The 15,758-nt window shown below is 47.6% G+C and overlaps 1 protein-coding gene across 1 annotated transcript in view; it reads left to right on the top strand.

The window, feature by feature from the left end:
• Positions 1 to 15,758, top strand: part of LOC144818443 (glycine N-phenylacetyltransferase-like) — a 224,123-nt gene that overhangs the window by 123,392 nt on the left and 84,973 nt on the right. Inside the window, exon 4 of the mRNA XM_078675864.1 lies at positions 485 to 611. Within this exon, the coding sequence (XP_078531990.1) occupies positions 485 to 611 (127 nt within the window). The remainder of the gene's footprint in view (positions 1 to 484; positions 612 to 15,758) is intronic.

Below are 15,758 nucleotides of genomic sequence, written 5' to 3'. Positions count from 1 at the left end.
GATTTACAATAGACAAATAGATCCTCTTCCGTATCATTTATGGCAGTAACACCCTAAATTAGTAAAAGTATCAAACCAATCTTTAGCGTATATATTTCACAATCCAGGACATGATCATCACTAAAACCTAAGGAATGTTTGTTTATAGATTTCCAAAATAGGGCTGTGTCAATAGCCACCATCATCTCTTTCCAACCTGTCTCTCTTCGTTTCATTTTCCTGCAACTTCACTCAGATTTCAAAGATATATTTAAAAACGTTCAACTAACTCATAAAACTGATTCTAGGGGTTTTGTTTTTTCTAGCTAAATTACTGTAACCTGCCTCTTCACTACACCCCCTATGCTTTCCCACATCCCAAGCCCTTAGTGTTTTGAATCCCTTCCTTCAGTGTCTTAGGTGCAGCCCTATCTGCCCTCTTCTCTTCCACTTTTTTTAAAAACCATCAAAGCACTCTGAGTGTATCCATCTTTTCCCTTTCCAGGAACGGTATGACGATCTGGATCATTATACGAACAGCTACTATATGTTCACAAGAGACATAGAAGGTCTACGTAAGATCCTGAAAACCACAGATGTTGTGGAATGGAACCAAACACTGCAGATTCAAGGTGAGGGTGCAGCACTCTGAGAAGATGGACTGTTGGCATTCCATGGACAACCACATTAGTGGAGAGTAGCTCCAGCCTACAGTGTCCAAAACCTCCACATGACAGTGTATGTGTTATTGTTTTGCCTCAGTCTTGTAAGATCAAAAATATGTATTGATTAATGATTAGTCCTTTCAGTTGAAATTAGATTAAATTGATAGCACATATTTATGTTCTAGAACAACCAACCCTTAACATTCTAGCAATGTATGTAGCAGTGTAAAAGTTGACTTCAGGAAATGTTGATCCTCACTGTAGAGAAGCTGAAACAACTGTTCTATTCAAAGGTTTTTCCACATCTTCTGTGTTTCGTATTTTTAAATTCCACTTTCAGGTCTAAAAAGACTTAACAGGGACAGATCTGACTCCTGAGAACAAAAACAAGCTTAGTTTGTCACCAAAAATGTAAATGCTGCTGGGAACAGCTTTTCTGCTGCAATCGCCAGCTCCCTAGGTGCCATGCAAGCCTCCCTCCAGTCATAATCATCCAGGGCACCCAACCAGGGCATCCATCTCTGCCTGAACTTCTCAAGACCATCCGGGGCATGGATTACTAAGGAACGATGGATCATCGAGGTGGCCCCTATACCTAACCGCTCCAAGTAGATTTTGGCCTCTACAGATTTATACTCGTAGGGATTCACCTGGGAGCTCGTGGGCGGACAAGGCATGGCACAGTTGGAGGTATCAAAAGAATTGCGAATTCGACATTGAGTAGTTGGCTTTTAATTCCTGAAAGGACATAATATACTCCCTTTGTAGCCATCTCCTAGATAAGAGATTTCAGTGCGATCCCATGGCAGAAAGCCTTTCAACCCTGAGAGCTGAATAAGCCAATGTTCCGCGTCATAGAGGGGTCATCCCGGTCAAACTCCAGCCCCAATCTTTGAGGCAGAGGGCCGCCCTCCAACAGACGAAATATAACCGCGTGCAGGACGGCAACATATCCGACAGGCATGCCCCATAGAGGAGATCGAGCAGACCGTCCATACCCAGTAAGTGTATTACCAACCGATACGCTGGATCATCCCAACACCAGTGAACCATTGGTTGATTGGCAGGCACCATATATGCTGCAAGATAGAATAGATATAGATCTGATAAACCCAGACTGCCATCGAAAGGAGATTTAAGCAATGAGTGAAATGTCACCTTGTACCAACCCCCAGCTAACAAAGTTAGTAAGTTTAGCGGTCACTAAGAGAAACCATTTGCGGAAAATGCTATTAGGATAGTTCTGAGAGCATGATCTGATATACCTCGCAGAAGAATGCACATCAATTGAACTGATAGGTCAGCTGCTGGTAACCACATCAAATCTATGCGAGATTCAGCATCATATGCAGCAGATTGATGAGTGTAGCCGCTGGGTGGGGTACCAGGAGCGCCAGGCATTGCAGAGGCCCAGGATTCAGCCCATGAGGATAAGCGAGCCACTTAGGAATGCCTGGCAAGGTATGGGGCGGAGGAGGCATCCAGGACCGGGTCTGGAAGTGCGTTAACTCTCACCGATCACCGTAACGCCCAGAGGGAGAGTCAGGATGAAGGCTTTCAGCGACTGCAGGGACAGCCTTAGCAGGGGTGGTGGGACATAGCAGGATACGAAATTATAGTGCCTCGCTTCCAATCGGTCCTTAACACCCACGTAAAAGCCCTGAGTGTCTATATGGCACATGGTAACCGCTAAGGGTAAGGATGTTTGGAGCAATATAGCGACCCCTCTAGAGCCATGTGTAAAACCTGAGTGATACACCCTGTTACCACCGAACCGGCCCTGAAATGGGCAGTTTGTACCTAATCAATGGGTCTCCTGTAGGAGAACGACTGCTGGCCTGTGGCGTTTGCCATATCGTAAATCACTTGTCCTGAGTAACCTGGGTTTTCTTGGATTTCGTGAGGTTTACCGATAAAACTCTTAAAAACGTGACAGCATCATCATGGGGTTAGTTTTTAAGCTTCCTCCACCCAGAGGTGTACCCTCGGTTAGTACAGTAGTGATCAGTGATAGAGGGGTTCTGGCGCAGTGAATCAAATAAAGGAAAATATAAAGGTTAAAAAACACTTTCAGCCAGAATTATTTTTTTTTAATAAATCTGGGTTTGAGTCAAAAAAATGAGCTTGTGCGTAGGGAGATTTATTAGGAGTCTCCCGCACCTAGTATGTCCATAAAAGGTCGACATGTTTCAGCCCTCTTATTTGCCCAAGCGGGTCAAGTGGGCTTTCTTCAGGACCTAGAGTGAGAAAAAGATTGTGGTGGAGGCCGTGTATGTCTCCGTGGATTTGACCCTGTAGTTGTCAGGGTCTATGTAAGATCAGGTTTGTTAACCTAATTTTGGTAAGGTCTGGTAGTACCTGTAATTATAAAGGAGGAAACAAGACAAACATACAAAGAAAGCGGATGTCAGTTGTACATTCTCTAAATGCTGGTGCTGTCTGTGTGTAAAGAAACAGGTAAGAAAATAAAAAATGGCAATTCTTCATTTTAAGACAAAATTCCTTTAGTAGATCAAAAAAGCAAAAGATGTCTCTATGTTCTGTTAGCCCTGCACATTGTTATAGGGTTCAGGTATAATTTGTAGGGAAATATGTGTGATTATAAGAGAACTAACTACTCAATCCACCCTCGTAGTCTTCCCTTGCTGTAAAAAATGTTTGTAAAAATGTTGGCCATGTTTAGTACATTAAGGATAAGGGATACCACCTTGATAGTACTCAAATGAACACATACACACGTGCAAACACTGACAAGACAAACATTTTTACAAAAATGTTTTACAGCAAGAGAAGACTACGAGGGTTGATTGAGAACCCCTCTATCACTGATCACTACTGTACTAACCAAGGGTATACCTCCGGGTGGAGGAAGCACAAAAACTAACTCCATGATGATGCTGTCACGTTTTTAAGAGTTAGATGGAGAATCAAGATAAACCGCCACCCCTACCTCTGTACGTAAATGAGGGTTTTTTATAGGTAAACCTCAGGAAATCCAAGAAAACCCAGTTTACTCAGGTCAAGTGATCTATTCCCTACTTGATTTTTTGTTATATGAATAAGGAAGCTGAATGGATCACAATCTCTTCTTTCTCCCCCCCTCATGATTTTTTTGTTGTTTGCCATATCGTTACACAGTTGAACGCTTGATGGGGTCCAGGAGGCCATTCACGTTCCAGGAGTGTACAGTTAACTTGGGATAGGCCATGACATAGCTGAAGAAACCAAGCCTATTCTCCACCCGACAGGCGTGGACAGGGAACCGTGAGGACTCATTGTACCATGCTGCTTCAAACTATCAATTGCTACCTGCCTAGTTGCCACCTGTACCCAGGAAAGGAAAAACAGTTGTAAAACAAAGCAAGCAAAGAAATAAACTAGGCTTAAAAGCCACTCTAAATAACCCTGTCCCAAACATCCCCCTTCCCCACACTTTGCCCCAGGAAGCATCTGTTGCACTAACTGCATTATCCCAAAACCTCTAGCTAGGGGAAGTAATAAACCTCAGTGGCCCACAGGCACCCATGGAACAGAATCCAATGCCTGACAGCAAAATACACAAGAAAAGGAGTTTGCGCTCGTAACCCAGCAGAAGATACACCCCAAACCAAACGCGAGCCACTTGAGCCATGCCCCGAGCAGAAGGGGGGGAACCAGCACACCCATGTTAATGTTAAATGTTAAAGAAACCCTTAAAGCTCACAAATACCCTGGGGTGTCTTGACGCTGACACAGCAGACATTCCTAACGCACCCCTGTAGCCTAACCGGCACTGAAACTAGAAGGAAAGCATCCAGTTCTAGGCAGATCAGAGGACTGAGATAATGCCTCTGAGTCCTCCTCCACAGAGTGAAAAACCAATGGAGTGTTTGAGAGGTTCTCAACCTCCCTTGGTGAGGCAGGGTCCATGATAAGTTCCTCTCGAACTGGGTTCGAACCTTTCCCACTGACCCTGCATTCGATCGGGTTCCTTCGGCAGCGGTAGCGCCCCCCGCCTTTGCTGACGAGAAAGTTACCCAGTACACTCCTTCGTTCTCCCTGACTGGTTCCGGTCGGTGGGGGGGGGGGGGGGGAAGTTGTCGCAAAAGCTCACTCTCAGTTGCCAATTCCCAGGCCTGATCTGGTGTATCAAAGAAAAGAGTACGTGTCTGGAAGAAGACCTTGAGGTTGGCTGGAAACAGCAGTATATAGTGCAGGTCTGAGGTTTGGAACCTCTGCTTCGCTTTGACGAAGGAGTGCTGCTGCTGCTGCACAGCCCTTGTGTAATCTGGAAATGAAAGAATCTTTCCGTTATCAAACTGCAGATCAACATGGACACGGGCCTCCTGCAATATCACATCCCGATCCTTAAAGTTAAGCAGCCTCAGGGTCACGAGCCATAGGGTGGCTGCAGGGGGTCGGCCTTGGCACTAGAGAGCGGTGCGCTCATTCGATGACAAAAAAGAGGGACAGTTTATTTTCAGGCACCCATGTTTTAAACCAGCCCTCAAGCACTACGGCCAGTCCCCTCTGCTTTACGGATTACAGCAAGCCAGAGATTATTATGCCGGGATCTGTTTTCTGCATCCTCTGCCCTCTCTATCAGTGATCTAGCTCTTAAGGGCCAAAATGTCATCTTCAGCTGAAGAAACGTGGTTCTTGACCTCCATGGTTGCAGGTCTTGGCGCATTAGTGGAAAGATCGACTTGCAGGTCATCCCCTTTAGCTTTCACAGCTTCCCTTGGAGTTCTGTATGGACTTAGGGATCACGTCCAAGTCCGTTGTCCCCTGCTGCCCTGTTTCAGGCCTCTGATAAGGCAATCCCTCTCCATGGTCGTGGTCGGCTGTCGGTGGGTCTGTATATTGGTCCATCTTCATCTGGGATGGGGTCTGCATTGGCACCTTCCCATCCTCCACCATCAGGTGTTCACAATACAGGTGAGCAGGAAGCCGGCACATCCAAGGGCAGGACCCAGGGCTGCTCCGGGGAGGAGCAGGGACCAGCAGCCACCTGTGCCCAGGTGGCGGATCTCCAAAATGCAGACGATGACGATGACGAGTGACTCGGGGCGGGGCGCAGAGAGGGGGGCCGAATCGCCCACCCACACTCTGCAAGCGACAGCTCAGTACAAGTAAGCCCCAGCTCAGACCATCCGTCCGATTCCCAGTAACCAGAGCTCCACAATGCTCTCCCCCGCCCTGAGGTGATCATCCAGCGGTAGTCCAATTCAACTCCAAGTTGCACACCTGGGGCCCCCAATGCTAACTGTAAGCAAGGGCCAAAGATCTTCACAGCAGCCGCAGACCCTTGCAGGCAGCCAACATGCTGCTACTACCAGGGCCAGACATGCCCTCCCAGGCCTCGAAAAAAGAGGGTGGGAGGCAGGCCCGGACTGGTGAGTCCGGGAACCGGGCAATCCCCCGGTCGGCTGGAGGGTTTTGGGGGCCGGTTTCCGAAAAGGGGGCCGGTTTTGTGTCTGGGGGCCGATTTTGCCCCCGGCAGCGTGCGTCACGACACTCACTTTGTTCACGGCCGCACTCGCACATCATCCTGTGTCTGACTCACTCTATGCATGCAGGTCACTGTCTGCACCGTGCACGAACACTGTCACTACCCCCCCCCCCCCCAAGCAAGCGCTGCAACTGCAAGCCTCAGTATGTGCATGCAAACCGGGCCGTTACCTAACAATAAACGGAGGATGAGGGGGGAGGTGCCTGTGCGCAGCGCGCAGAATTATGCCTGCCCCCTCCTCTGCCGCGTCTGCGCGCGGGCCGCGGCGCGCCTCTCTAGGTGCGGCTGGTGTAATTCTCCTCCTTCCCGCATGCGCATTGGCAGGCCTGCGCATGACTGACAAGAGGAGTCTGCAGTCGCGCACGGAGTTGGAGAGTCCCGCCAGGCCCAGGCCCATAAATTAATTTTATTCTAATGGCTGGCTTCTGGCAGTGGACTGGCTACTAGCGCCGCGGCCTAGGCCTAGCCCGAACCCCCTCTGCCACAGTGCCTGTGCCACCGTCCGTGACCCGACACTGACCGACCCCACCACCAACAGCAGTCACAGACACTGGACAGCAGGCCGCCGGCGCCGAGGTGAGTGAGTCAGTCAGTTTTAATTTCTGCCCGGCCCTGGCCCCCCCGAGAAACTTGAAAGTAAAGACGCAGGCAGCGCTGCGCTGTTTGCTTCTCCAGCGCTACGTCACGTGACCACCAGGCCCTGGTGGCAGTGTGGACGTGACTGACTCATAGCTGCCAAGGTTTCAGATTAGTATGTGTGAGTGTGACCAGGATTTTGATAATTTCACTGAAATTATGTGTGACATTTCAACGACTATGAGTGACACTTGCTCGCGGACAAAATAAAGCAGTGAAGAAGAGGGAATCATAAATATCAGAAATAACAATCATTTGAGTAAAGAGAGTGTTTACGTTAGCTGCTAGCTTCACAGCATACGAAATAATAGTTAAACAACTAATTTATCAGACTGCAGCCAACATTGCACAGCGGGGTGGCAACCCTCACACCTCCAGCCCTCGATGACCGGCTGTTAAGAGGTGCTTCGAAGGTGACTGAGAGGGAGGGGGGGCAACCCTCACACCTCCAGCCCTTGATGACCTGTTAAGAGGTGCTTCCAAGGTGACTGAGAGGGAGGGGCTGCAACTTCAGGAGCAGCGACAACCATTCACATGCAAACAGCCCTGAATGTGTCATGTCTCTGCTATTTAGAGGGGGGCTCACACATTCCATTTCTACCCAGGGCCCCAAACATCCGAGACTCGGCCAGATTACACCCCTGATTACACCGAGGCAGCACGTGGTTCTGAGCGTAATTACTGTCACTAAATTGTAAGCAAACCTCGGTTCTTCAAACATGCAGTCTATAATGTAATAAAATTAAGAAATGGCACAATCGCACCCACACTGATTAACAAAGTATGGAGGACAATCAAGTTCAATCAGTTCTCTTAGAGTATCTCCTGTAAATACTGTACATCACAGTGGGGGGATGGCATTTTGGACAGAGAGCCTGTCTTCTCGTTGTCTTGTGCAGGAGGGGGCGAGGAGCCCAAGATGATACTAGAATACTGCATGCCCACCCCTGTGCCCACCCTGGTGGATCCTGTTCCCCCTCCTGTGATGGCTCCTGCCCTCCCCTCAGTGATGGCTCCTGTCCCCCCATGTGGTGGCTCCAGTCCACCCCCCCACCCCCTCCCCCGCCTGTGATGGCTCCAGTCCCCCCATGTTGTGGCTCCAGTCCACCCCCACCTGTGATGGCTCTTGTCCCCCCCCTGTGGTGGATCCTGTCTCCGCCCTGGGTGGCTTCTGTCCCAGTCCTGGAACGGCCCCTGCAGCAAGGGTGACGTTCTTGATGGGCCTCTTCTCAAAAGGGCTCAGCTCAAAATTAATATGGAAAGGTGGGCGAGTAAGTAAGTGAAGGGTTGGGTGAATGGCTGGATGTATTAGTGAAAGGGTGAATGGATGAATGAAAGATTGAATAAATGGATAACGAGAGAGGATGGATGGATTGACGAGTGAGGGAAAGGATGGAGAGAAAATGGTAAATAGCTGGATGTATGGGTGGAAGGGTAGCTGGATGATGGATGAGGGGAAAGATGGATGAGGGGAAGGATGATGGATGAGGAGAAGGATGGATGGATGGAGGGGAAGGATGGATGGATGAGGAGAAGGATGGATGGATGGAGGGGAAGGATGGATGAGAAGGATGGATGGATGGATGAGGGGGAAGAATAAATGGATGGGATGGATGGATGGGTGAGGGGAATGATGGATGAAAGGATGGATGGATGAGGGGAAGGAAGGATGGATGGGTGAGGGGAAGGAAGGATGGATGGGTGAGGGGATGGATGGATGGGTGAGGGGTTGGATGGATAGAGGGGAAGGATGGATGGATGGGTGGGTGGATGGATGGATGGATGATGAGGGGAAGAATGGATGATGAGGGGAAGGATGGATGGATGAGGGGAAGGATGGATGGATGAGGGGAAGGAAGGATGGATGGATGGGTGAGGGGATGGATGGATGGATGGGTGAGGGGATGGATGGATGGATGGGTGAGGGGATGGATGGATGGATGGATGAGGGGATGGATAGAGGGGAAGGATGGATGGATGGATGGGTGAGTGGATGGATGGATGGATGATGAGGGGAAGAATGGATGATGAGGGGAAGGATGGATGGATGGAGGATGGATGATGAGTGGGTGGGTAGAAGGATGGATGGATGGATGATGAGGGAAAAGGATGGATGGATGATGAGGGAAAAGGATGGATGATGAGGGGGAAGGATGGATGATGAGGGGAAGGACGGATGGATGGATGGATGGATGGATGATGGGTGGGTGAATGGATGGATGGATGGAGAGTTGGTGGATGGATGGATGATGAGTGGGTGGGTGAAAGGATGGATGGATGAGTGGGTGGGTGGATAGTGGGTGGGTGAAAGGATGGATCAGTGGATTGGATGGTGGGTGGGTGAAAGGATGGATGAGTGGGTGGGTGGATGGTGGGTGGGTGGATGGTTGGGTGGATGATGGGAGGGTAGGTGGATGAGTGAAATGATGGATGGATTGCTGGATTGATAAGTGCAAGGGTGAATGAATGGACGTATGAGTGAAAGGGTGGATGTAAGGATGGATGAGTGAGTGAAAGGGAGGGTAGATGGACAAAAGGATGAATAGATGTGTGAAGGAGTGAAATGATAGATGGATGAGTGATAGGGTCAATGGATGGATTCATGAGTGGATGAGTAGATAGATGGATGGGTGGATGGATGGATGGAAGGAAGGATGGCTAAGTGAAAGGGTCGATGGAGAGAGAAAGGGAGGATGGGTGGATGACTAAAATAGTGGATGGGTGGAAGGATTAGTAAGTGAAAGGATGGCTGGATTGGTGAAAGGGTAAATGGCTGAATGGATGAGTGAATGGATGGATGGGATGAAGAGTGGATGGATAAGTGTACAGATGGATAGGGTGAAAGGGTGGATGGATGGATAATGGAGGATGAGTGAAAGGATGGATGAGGGGATGGATGAAGGGATGGATGAGTGAAATGATAGATGGAAGGATACATGATGGATAGGTTTGCAAATGGTTGAATATGTTTGGAAATGGCTGGGCTTACTTATATACTATTGCGCGACCTCTGATGTGTCTGTAAAACGTACCTATTGTCCTGAAGTTTTGTCCTGAATTTTGGCCTGCTGTCCTGAATTTGTGTCCTGAATTTTGACCCTTTGTCCTGAATTTTTACACTCACCGTCCTGAATTTGCACCAATGCCAGTTGGTCACCCTACCATAGGGTTTTAACCAAATGCATGTTACATTTTCCTGCCTGAGAAAAACCGTCCAGGATTCGTGCACAACAGGAGTTACTTGTTCAAACACCACATGTACCGGACGTGACGTTCGATGACCAATGTACAGAACATTCTCGCAAACTTGTGTCTATTTTTGGTGCTCTCTGAAAGTATGCCTATGAATACATATGACTGGGTGGGTAACCTGATGTTCTTTAAGGTCATCATCTACTGTTTACTGTGCTTTGAAAGTTGATACAATTTAAATATGTAATGAAAAATATGCTGTAAAATTCACCATTTTGGTCTGTCGTTTTTCAAAATTTTCTTGGGGGGAGAACCGCCCCAAACTCCCTAGTGGCCGTCGGGCTCGCTCGCTGCGCTCGCTTGCTACGCGCTGGACGGGGGCTGGTCTGCTACGCGCCGGACGGGGGCTGGTCTTGCAAAATTTGCCAGGGTTGCTTTCAGTTCCCAGTCCGGCCCTGGTGGGAGGTTCCCAGCCGTAAGTGCCGGTGCCGCTGCCTGTCGGCTCAGCTGTAGTGCATTATCATGTGGAGCCTGTCCTCCGCAAGTCAAGAGGAAGTCCAGGCCCGGCAGCCTAAGGCGGGAGGCCTTCAGCGCCACTCCACCCCTAATTCCACACACCTGTCAATGCCTCAGGCACCCCCTCACCCCTACCCCCCTCCCCCAGTGTGCCCCGGTAACTAAGCACAGGACCCAAGCTGGATCAGTGGAAGAAGGTTGTGAAAGGAGGTGAAGAAGGAGGTGCGAGGCCCTCCGCCAGGCAGCAGCAGGAGTGGGCGGTCCACCGTGCTGTCAGTACACCGCCGCCTCCCTTCAACACGGCACCATAGGGCACCGCGGTGAACAACTCCCTTGCTCCCGGAGGCCTCACTGTGATGAAGCAAAGAAGGAGAGGCCTCCACCTCCTCAGCCATCTTCTAGGGTTGCTCTCCTTAAAGTCTGCTCCACATGACGTCTCCTGCTGATCATCTGCTGTGGGGCCTGGAGTCTAAGCAAGGGCAGGCAACGGACCACAGGTCCTCCCCGCAGTCACTCCGGCAGCCCAGCGGCTAGACTGCCCCCCCAAGCAGTCCTGCGGCACGGTCAAGCTCCTTTGCGCCTCAGCAGTCCAGTGGCCCCGGATTCAAGCACGCACTTGTGTCCCACAGTTCTAGGAGGCTATTGCTGTCAGGCAGGATGGCAGTAGATCTCACTCGGGCCCAGGAGCACCTCTAAGTCTCAACCGCCATCTTGGTCACCCAGGCCACGCCCCCCTCTAGTATGATGTTTTAAGGGTATCTGTCTTTGGAATCTATTATGCGTGTATATATATTGACTGTTTAACACTCTTAAGTGCTGAGACTTTCCTCCCTAGTGCTGATCCCTATTTTGATATTTGACACAGTTTGCTTCTAAGTCGTCATAACCTTTTTTCCACAAAAGGTATACATCCAAGTTTGGGTCCCATTTTCACCACTTGTTGGAAATTCTAAAGGTCCCCAGGGTTTGCAGATTTTCAATAGAAAGAGCTTACAAAATAGGCAAAATGTTGCTTTTTTTTATTTGGAAAAAGTGCTGTGTAAGAAATTGCATTTTTTCTAAAGATTGCATCAACAAATGAAGCTTTGCTAGTCCAACATCACACTCTTCCCTGCTTTCATGAACAAGGGAACAAGCATAGGTGTAAATACATCATCACTGTTTTCGCAGTTTTCTAAGTGGTCATCAGTATTTCCTGTTTTTGTGGTTTACACCTACTTCCAGTTTGGGTGGGGAAAGACGTGAGGGATAAGAGCTCCATGGATGAACTTGAAAAGTTTTACATTTCTGAAATGTAGACACAACTCTGAATCCAGCAAGTGGGCATGGTTTTGCCAAAGAAAATACATTAAAAAAAATCAAGGAAAATAATTAGAAAGAATAAAAATAGGTGACAATCTGTAATTCTTTGGCACCGAAGTGCTATATTCAAAGGTAGCACGGAGTAACACCCACCAGATTCTTTGGCTCACAAGGGTATATAGTGTGTGTTCGTTGTGCAAAAACATGCAACTTAGATCTATTAACCAAGCTGCAGCTTAACTTTGTTCTTCATTGTGTACCAACCATGCAACAATTTGTAAGATAAAGTTTAACGAATAAAAAAGGGGTGTTGAAGAAAGCGGTGCATTTTTTTCAACCCACCCAAGAATCTGAGACTAGGAATGGTGGTTATTTGTACGACTCTGAAATTGGAGTGTTTGTAAAATGTATTCTTTCTTCAAAATTTACATTTTTGGATGCAAAGAATGGATTAAAATTCAATAACTAGTCATAATTATGTTTTTCGGTTCTGCATTCCCTCTTCTCCCAATTAGATCAGTGCCACAATTGTTTAATTTCTTTTTATTTAAGAGTTTACACAGGTGAAGTGAGCATTTAGCTCCATTACGTTTATAAGACAATAACAATCGTGTAGTGTATTTCATCAGTCGTTCATTAAGTGTGAATGTCAATCAGTTCAGTAGACAGAACCCCACTTGAGTGGGTGGGCTAGTTTCTTGTGACAGAAAAGCTCCACGAATGCAATGTAGAAACGTCATTTTTTTTCTCTTTGGAATTTCAATGTTTTTGGCATTGTGGGTAGTGAAATTACGGATTAGCCTCACATTTCTGAGAGGAAATGTTCCAGGAACAGCCGGGATCCACAAACGTCCTACCCACGCCTGTGTTCCCACACTTCTTACTAAAACGTTATCTCATTTGTGTGGCTGGGCAAATAATCCGCAACAGGAAAGGCTCCCAAATGCAATGTGGAAACATCAAGATTGTTCTTTGGAATGAAAGTCTGTCTTTTATTTGTAATATTATTTATTATTATTATTTAATATGTTATTATATTATTGAAATTAAAGAATACTCCTTTTATTTTGTAACCATATTATATTTAAAACTAAGTAACTTTGTTAAAAATATTTACTTCTAAAATATTTTATTTGAATAATGACTTAATAATAAATTATATAAACATTTGTATTCTTTATACACGCACACACACACCTTATTTATACATTTAAAATGGTTTAAGAGGACTGAACTTGCCTTGTAACGGACTCCTGATGTAATGTCAGGAAATCTTACCCTGGATATAAAGACTCATGATGTTACTCCCACGGTGTATACGACCCTGATGTAATGACTCCGTTGTAAAGGCTGCCCTGGAGGGCAGGCAGCCCATTAGATGTCAAGAATTGGGGTGTAAAAAAGGAATGGTGTGGGGTTGTTGCCTCGTCTTGGTTCAGGCCCTACCCGTGGGCACTAGATAGCCATTGAGCCACCCTTGAGCGGCAAAATAGGATGGGGTGTTCACCCCCTCTCTGCTGGCTCGTATGTGAAATCTACGCCCAGAAGAAGAACCATTTCCTGTCCCTTGCTGCAATATTTGGGCTCCAGACTTCCTAAGGGCAGAAAGACTCTGTGGACTCGGTGAGCGGCCTGATGGAAGGATTGACCTGCCCTCACCCCATTTTTTTGTACTATTATTTAGGTGTGCCTGAAGACTGGGACAGTACACACAAACAAACAAGCATTGGCATAGCCAATAGGTCTCGCCTTTTGGGACCTTATAAGTAATTTGTTATGCAGCAGAATATCCTTGGTGCAACAACACCAACTGTTTCATGGTTAAACACTTATAAACACTCCTCCCTGACAGTGACGCTCAGCAGAATGGCCCGCCCTAACGACTGGAATACAATCACAAGGGAGAAAGGAGGGATGAAAAATAATTTGTAAGCGTGAGATACAGAGACAGAAGTGTAAGGTGGCGGTATAAAGAGGTATGAGCGTATTTGTCACCATTGAAGTAAAGGAAAGTGGAGATTTAGAAAACATATCGGGGGGAACGCATTTTCCCCATTGACTTCTATTGAAGCAGAGGAAATTTCAGGAAGGAGACCCCTTAAATGAAATCACATTTTGCTTTAAGAATCAGGAGTCTCCCGTCCGAAGCGGGTCGATTGGCATGTATGTAGGAGGTGAAATTAAGACCAGGCAACTTTGGTATTCTTCACTCCAGCATTCGAAAAACTTTAGGCCCCTGAACTCATTGTTTCAATTTCAGCACTAGGACCAGGGGCGTGGGTGAAGTTCGTGATTTGGGCTCTACGTAATGTGAATGGGTGGGTGGTTGGTTGAGTGAGTGAAATGACTGATGTGTAGGTGTGTGAGTGAAAGGGGGATTAGAAGGACGATGGATACAATTGTGGATGGATGGATAAGTGAAAGAATGGATAAATGAAAGGGAAGTTAGGTGGATGAAAGGGTGAATGTGTGGATGAATGGATGGATGAAAGGGTGGATGGGTAAGTAAACAAATGGATGAAAGGATGGATGAGTGAAAGGGAGAGTGGGTGGGAATGGATGAGTGAAGGGGAGGGTGGGTGGGAATGGATGAGTGAAAGGGACGGTAGGTGGGAATAGATGAGTGAAAGGGTGGATGGCTGGGTGAAAGGATGGATGGCCGAGTAAAAGAGGGTCTGGATTGATGGATGGGATGAGTGAAAGGGTGGATGGATGAGCAAAAAGATGGATGAATGAAAGTATGGCTGACTGAGTGAAAGGATGGATGAATTAAAGGGTACATTAGTGAGTGAAAGGGAGGGTGAGTGGCAGAATTAAAGGGTGGATCGATGATTAAAAGAATGGATGGATGAGTGAAAGGGAGGGTGGATGGATGAGTGGCAGCATGGATGAGTGAGTGGATGGGTGAATGAAAGGGTCAATGGATGGCTGAGTGGTTGGGTGGAAGGATGAGAGAAAGGATGGATGATTGGATTGCTGAGTGAAAGGTAGGTGGATGAGTGAAAGGGAAGATGGCTAGAGTGCAAGGATGAATGTAGTGAAAGGGTATATGTATGGAAGGATGGATGAGTGAAAGGAGTGATGGATGGATGGGCTTGGAGATGGAAGTATGGGTTTAGATATAGATGGGTGGACGGACAGAATGGTGAAAGACTGAATGATGGATGAAAGATTGAATGCATGACAGAATATAAAGGTGACATTATGGATATCAGCAGGTGGAAGGAAGGATGAATGGGTAGATGCATGGATGGAATAGACAAGAGAGCTCTTCTGAGGATTGTCGTAATGACTTGTTTAGTTTGCATGATGACATAAGATTTTTGGTTCGAAGTGGGGAGGATTTTTAATATTTTGGCTACTCCCTTGACTAGGCCCCACCAGTAATTTCCTGAACCGGACTACCAAGATGGCGGGTCACCGGGCTGGGCGGCTCTTTGTCCCACACCACAGACTTGTCTGCAGAGCTGGGCTCCTTATACGCACTTAAGCGCTTCCATACAAGCCTTCATTATAGCGCCTGGTGTCAGGGGAAGCGGGTCAAGCGAGCCGGCTCATTCAACGCAGGGCCGAGGAGGAGGCCAGCGGGAGGGCCGGCAGTGAGGCCACTGTTGCACGCAGGCTCCCAAATACAAAGATATTTGGCACACGCTGATAATTAATGCCAACATGGCGGAGGATGAATAGAAACCGCAAAGCGACCCGCAGGGATGAGGTGGCATCTCGGGGGAGTGGGGTGAGGGGAGAGAAAGTGGGTGAGAGGGTACGGCTGATGGTGGGGAAGAGTGTGGGAGCTTGAAGAGAGCGGGAGAGAAATGACTGGAACAAGTGAGGCACACAAAGGAGGAAAGGGAACAGAAAACATAGACAGGAGATAAAACTCATGATACTAAACTGTTTTCATAGCTGAGAATCTGGAAAGCTTTCAGAACACTGGTTGGAGCCATGTCTTCTTGGGAAATGGAGAGAGGAGGGAG

The sequence above is a fragment of the Lissotriton helveticus genome, chromosome 2_1 (assembly GCF_964261635.1).
Source record: "Lissotriton helveticus chromosome 2_1, aLisHel1.1, whole genome shotgun sequence".
Lineage (NCBI taxonomy): Eukaryota > Metazoa > Chordata > Amphibia > Caudata > Salamandridae > Lissotriton > Lissotriton helveticus.
This window is presented reverse-complemented; position numbering and strand designations above follow the sequence as displayed.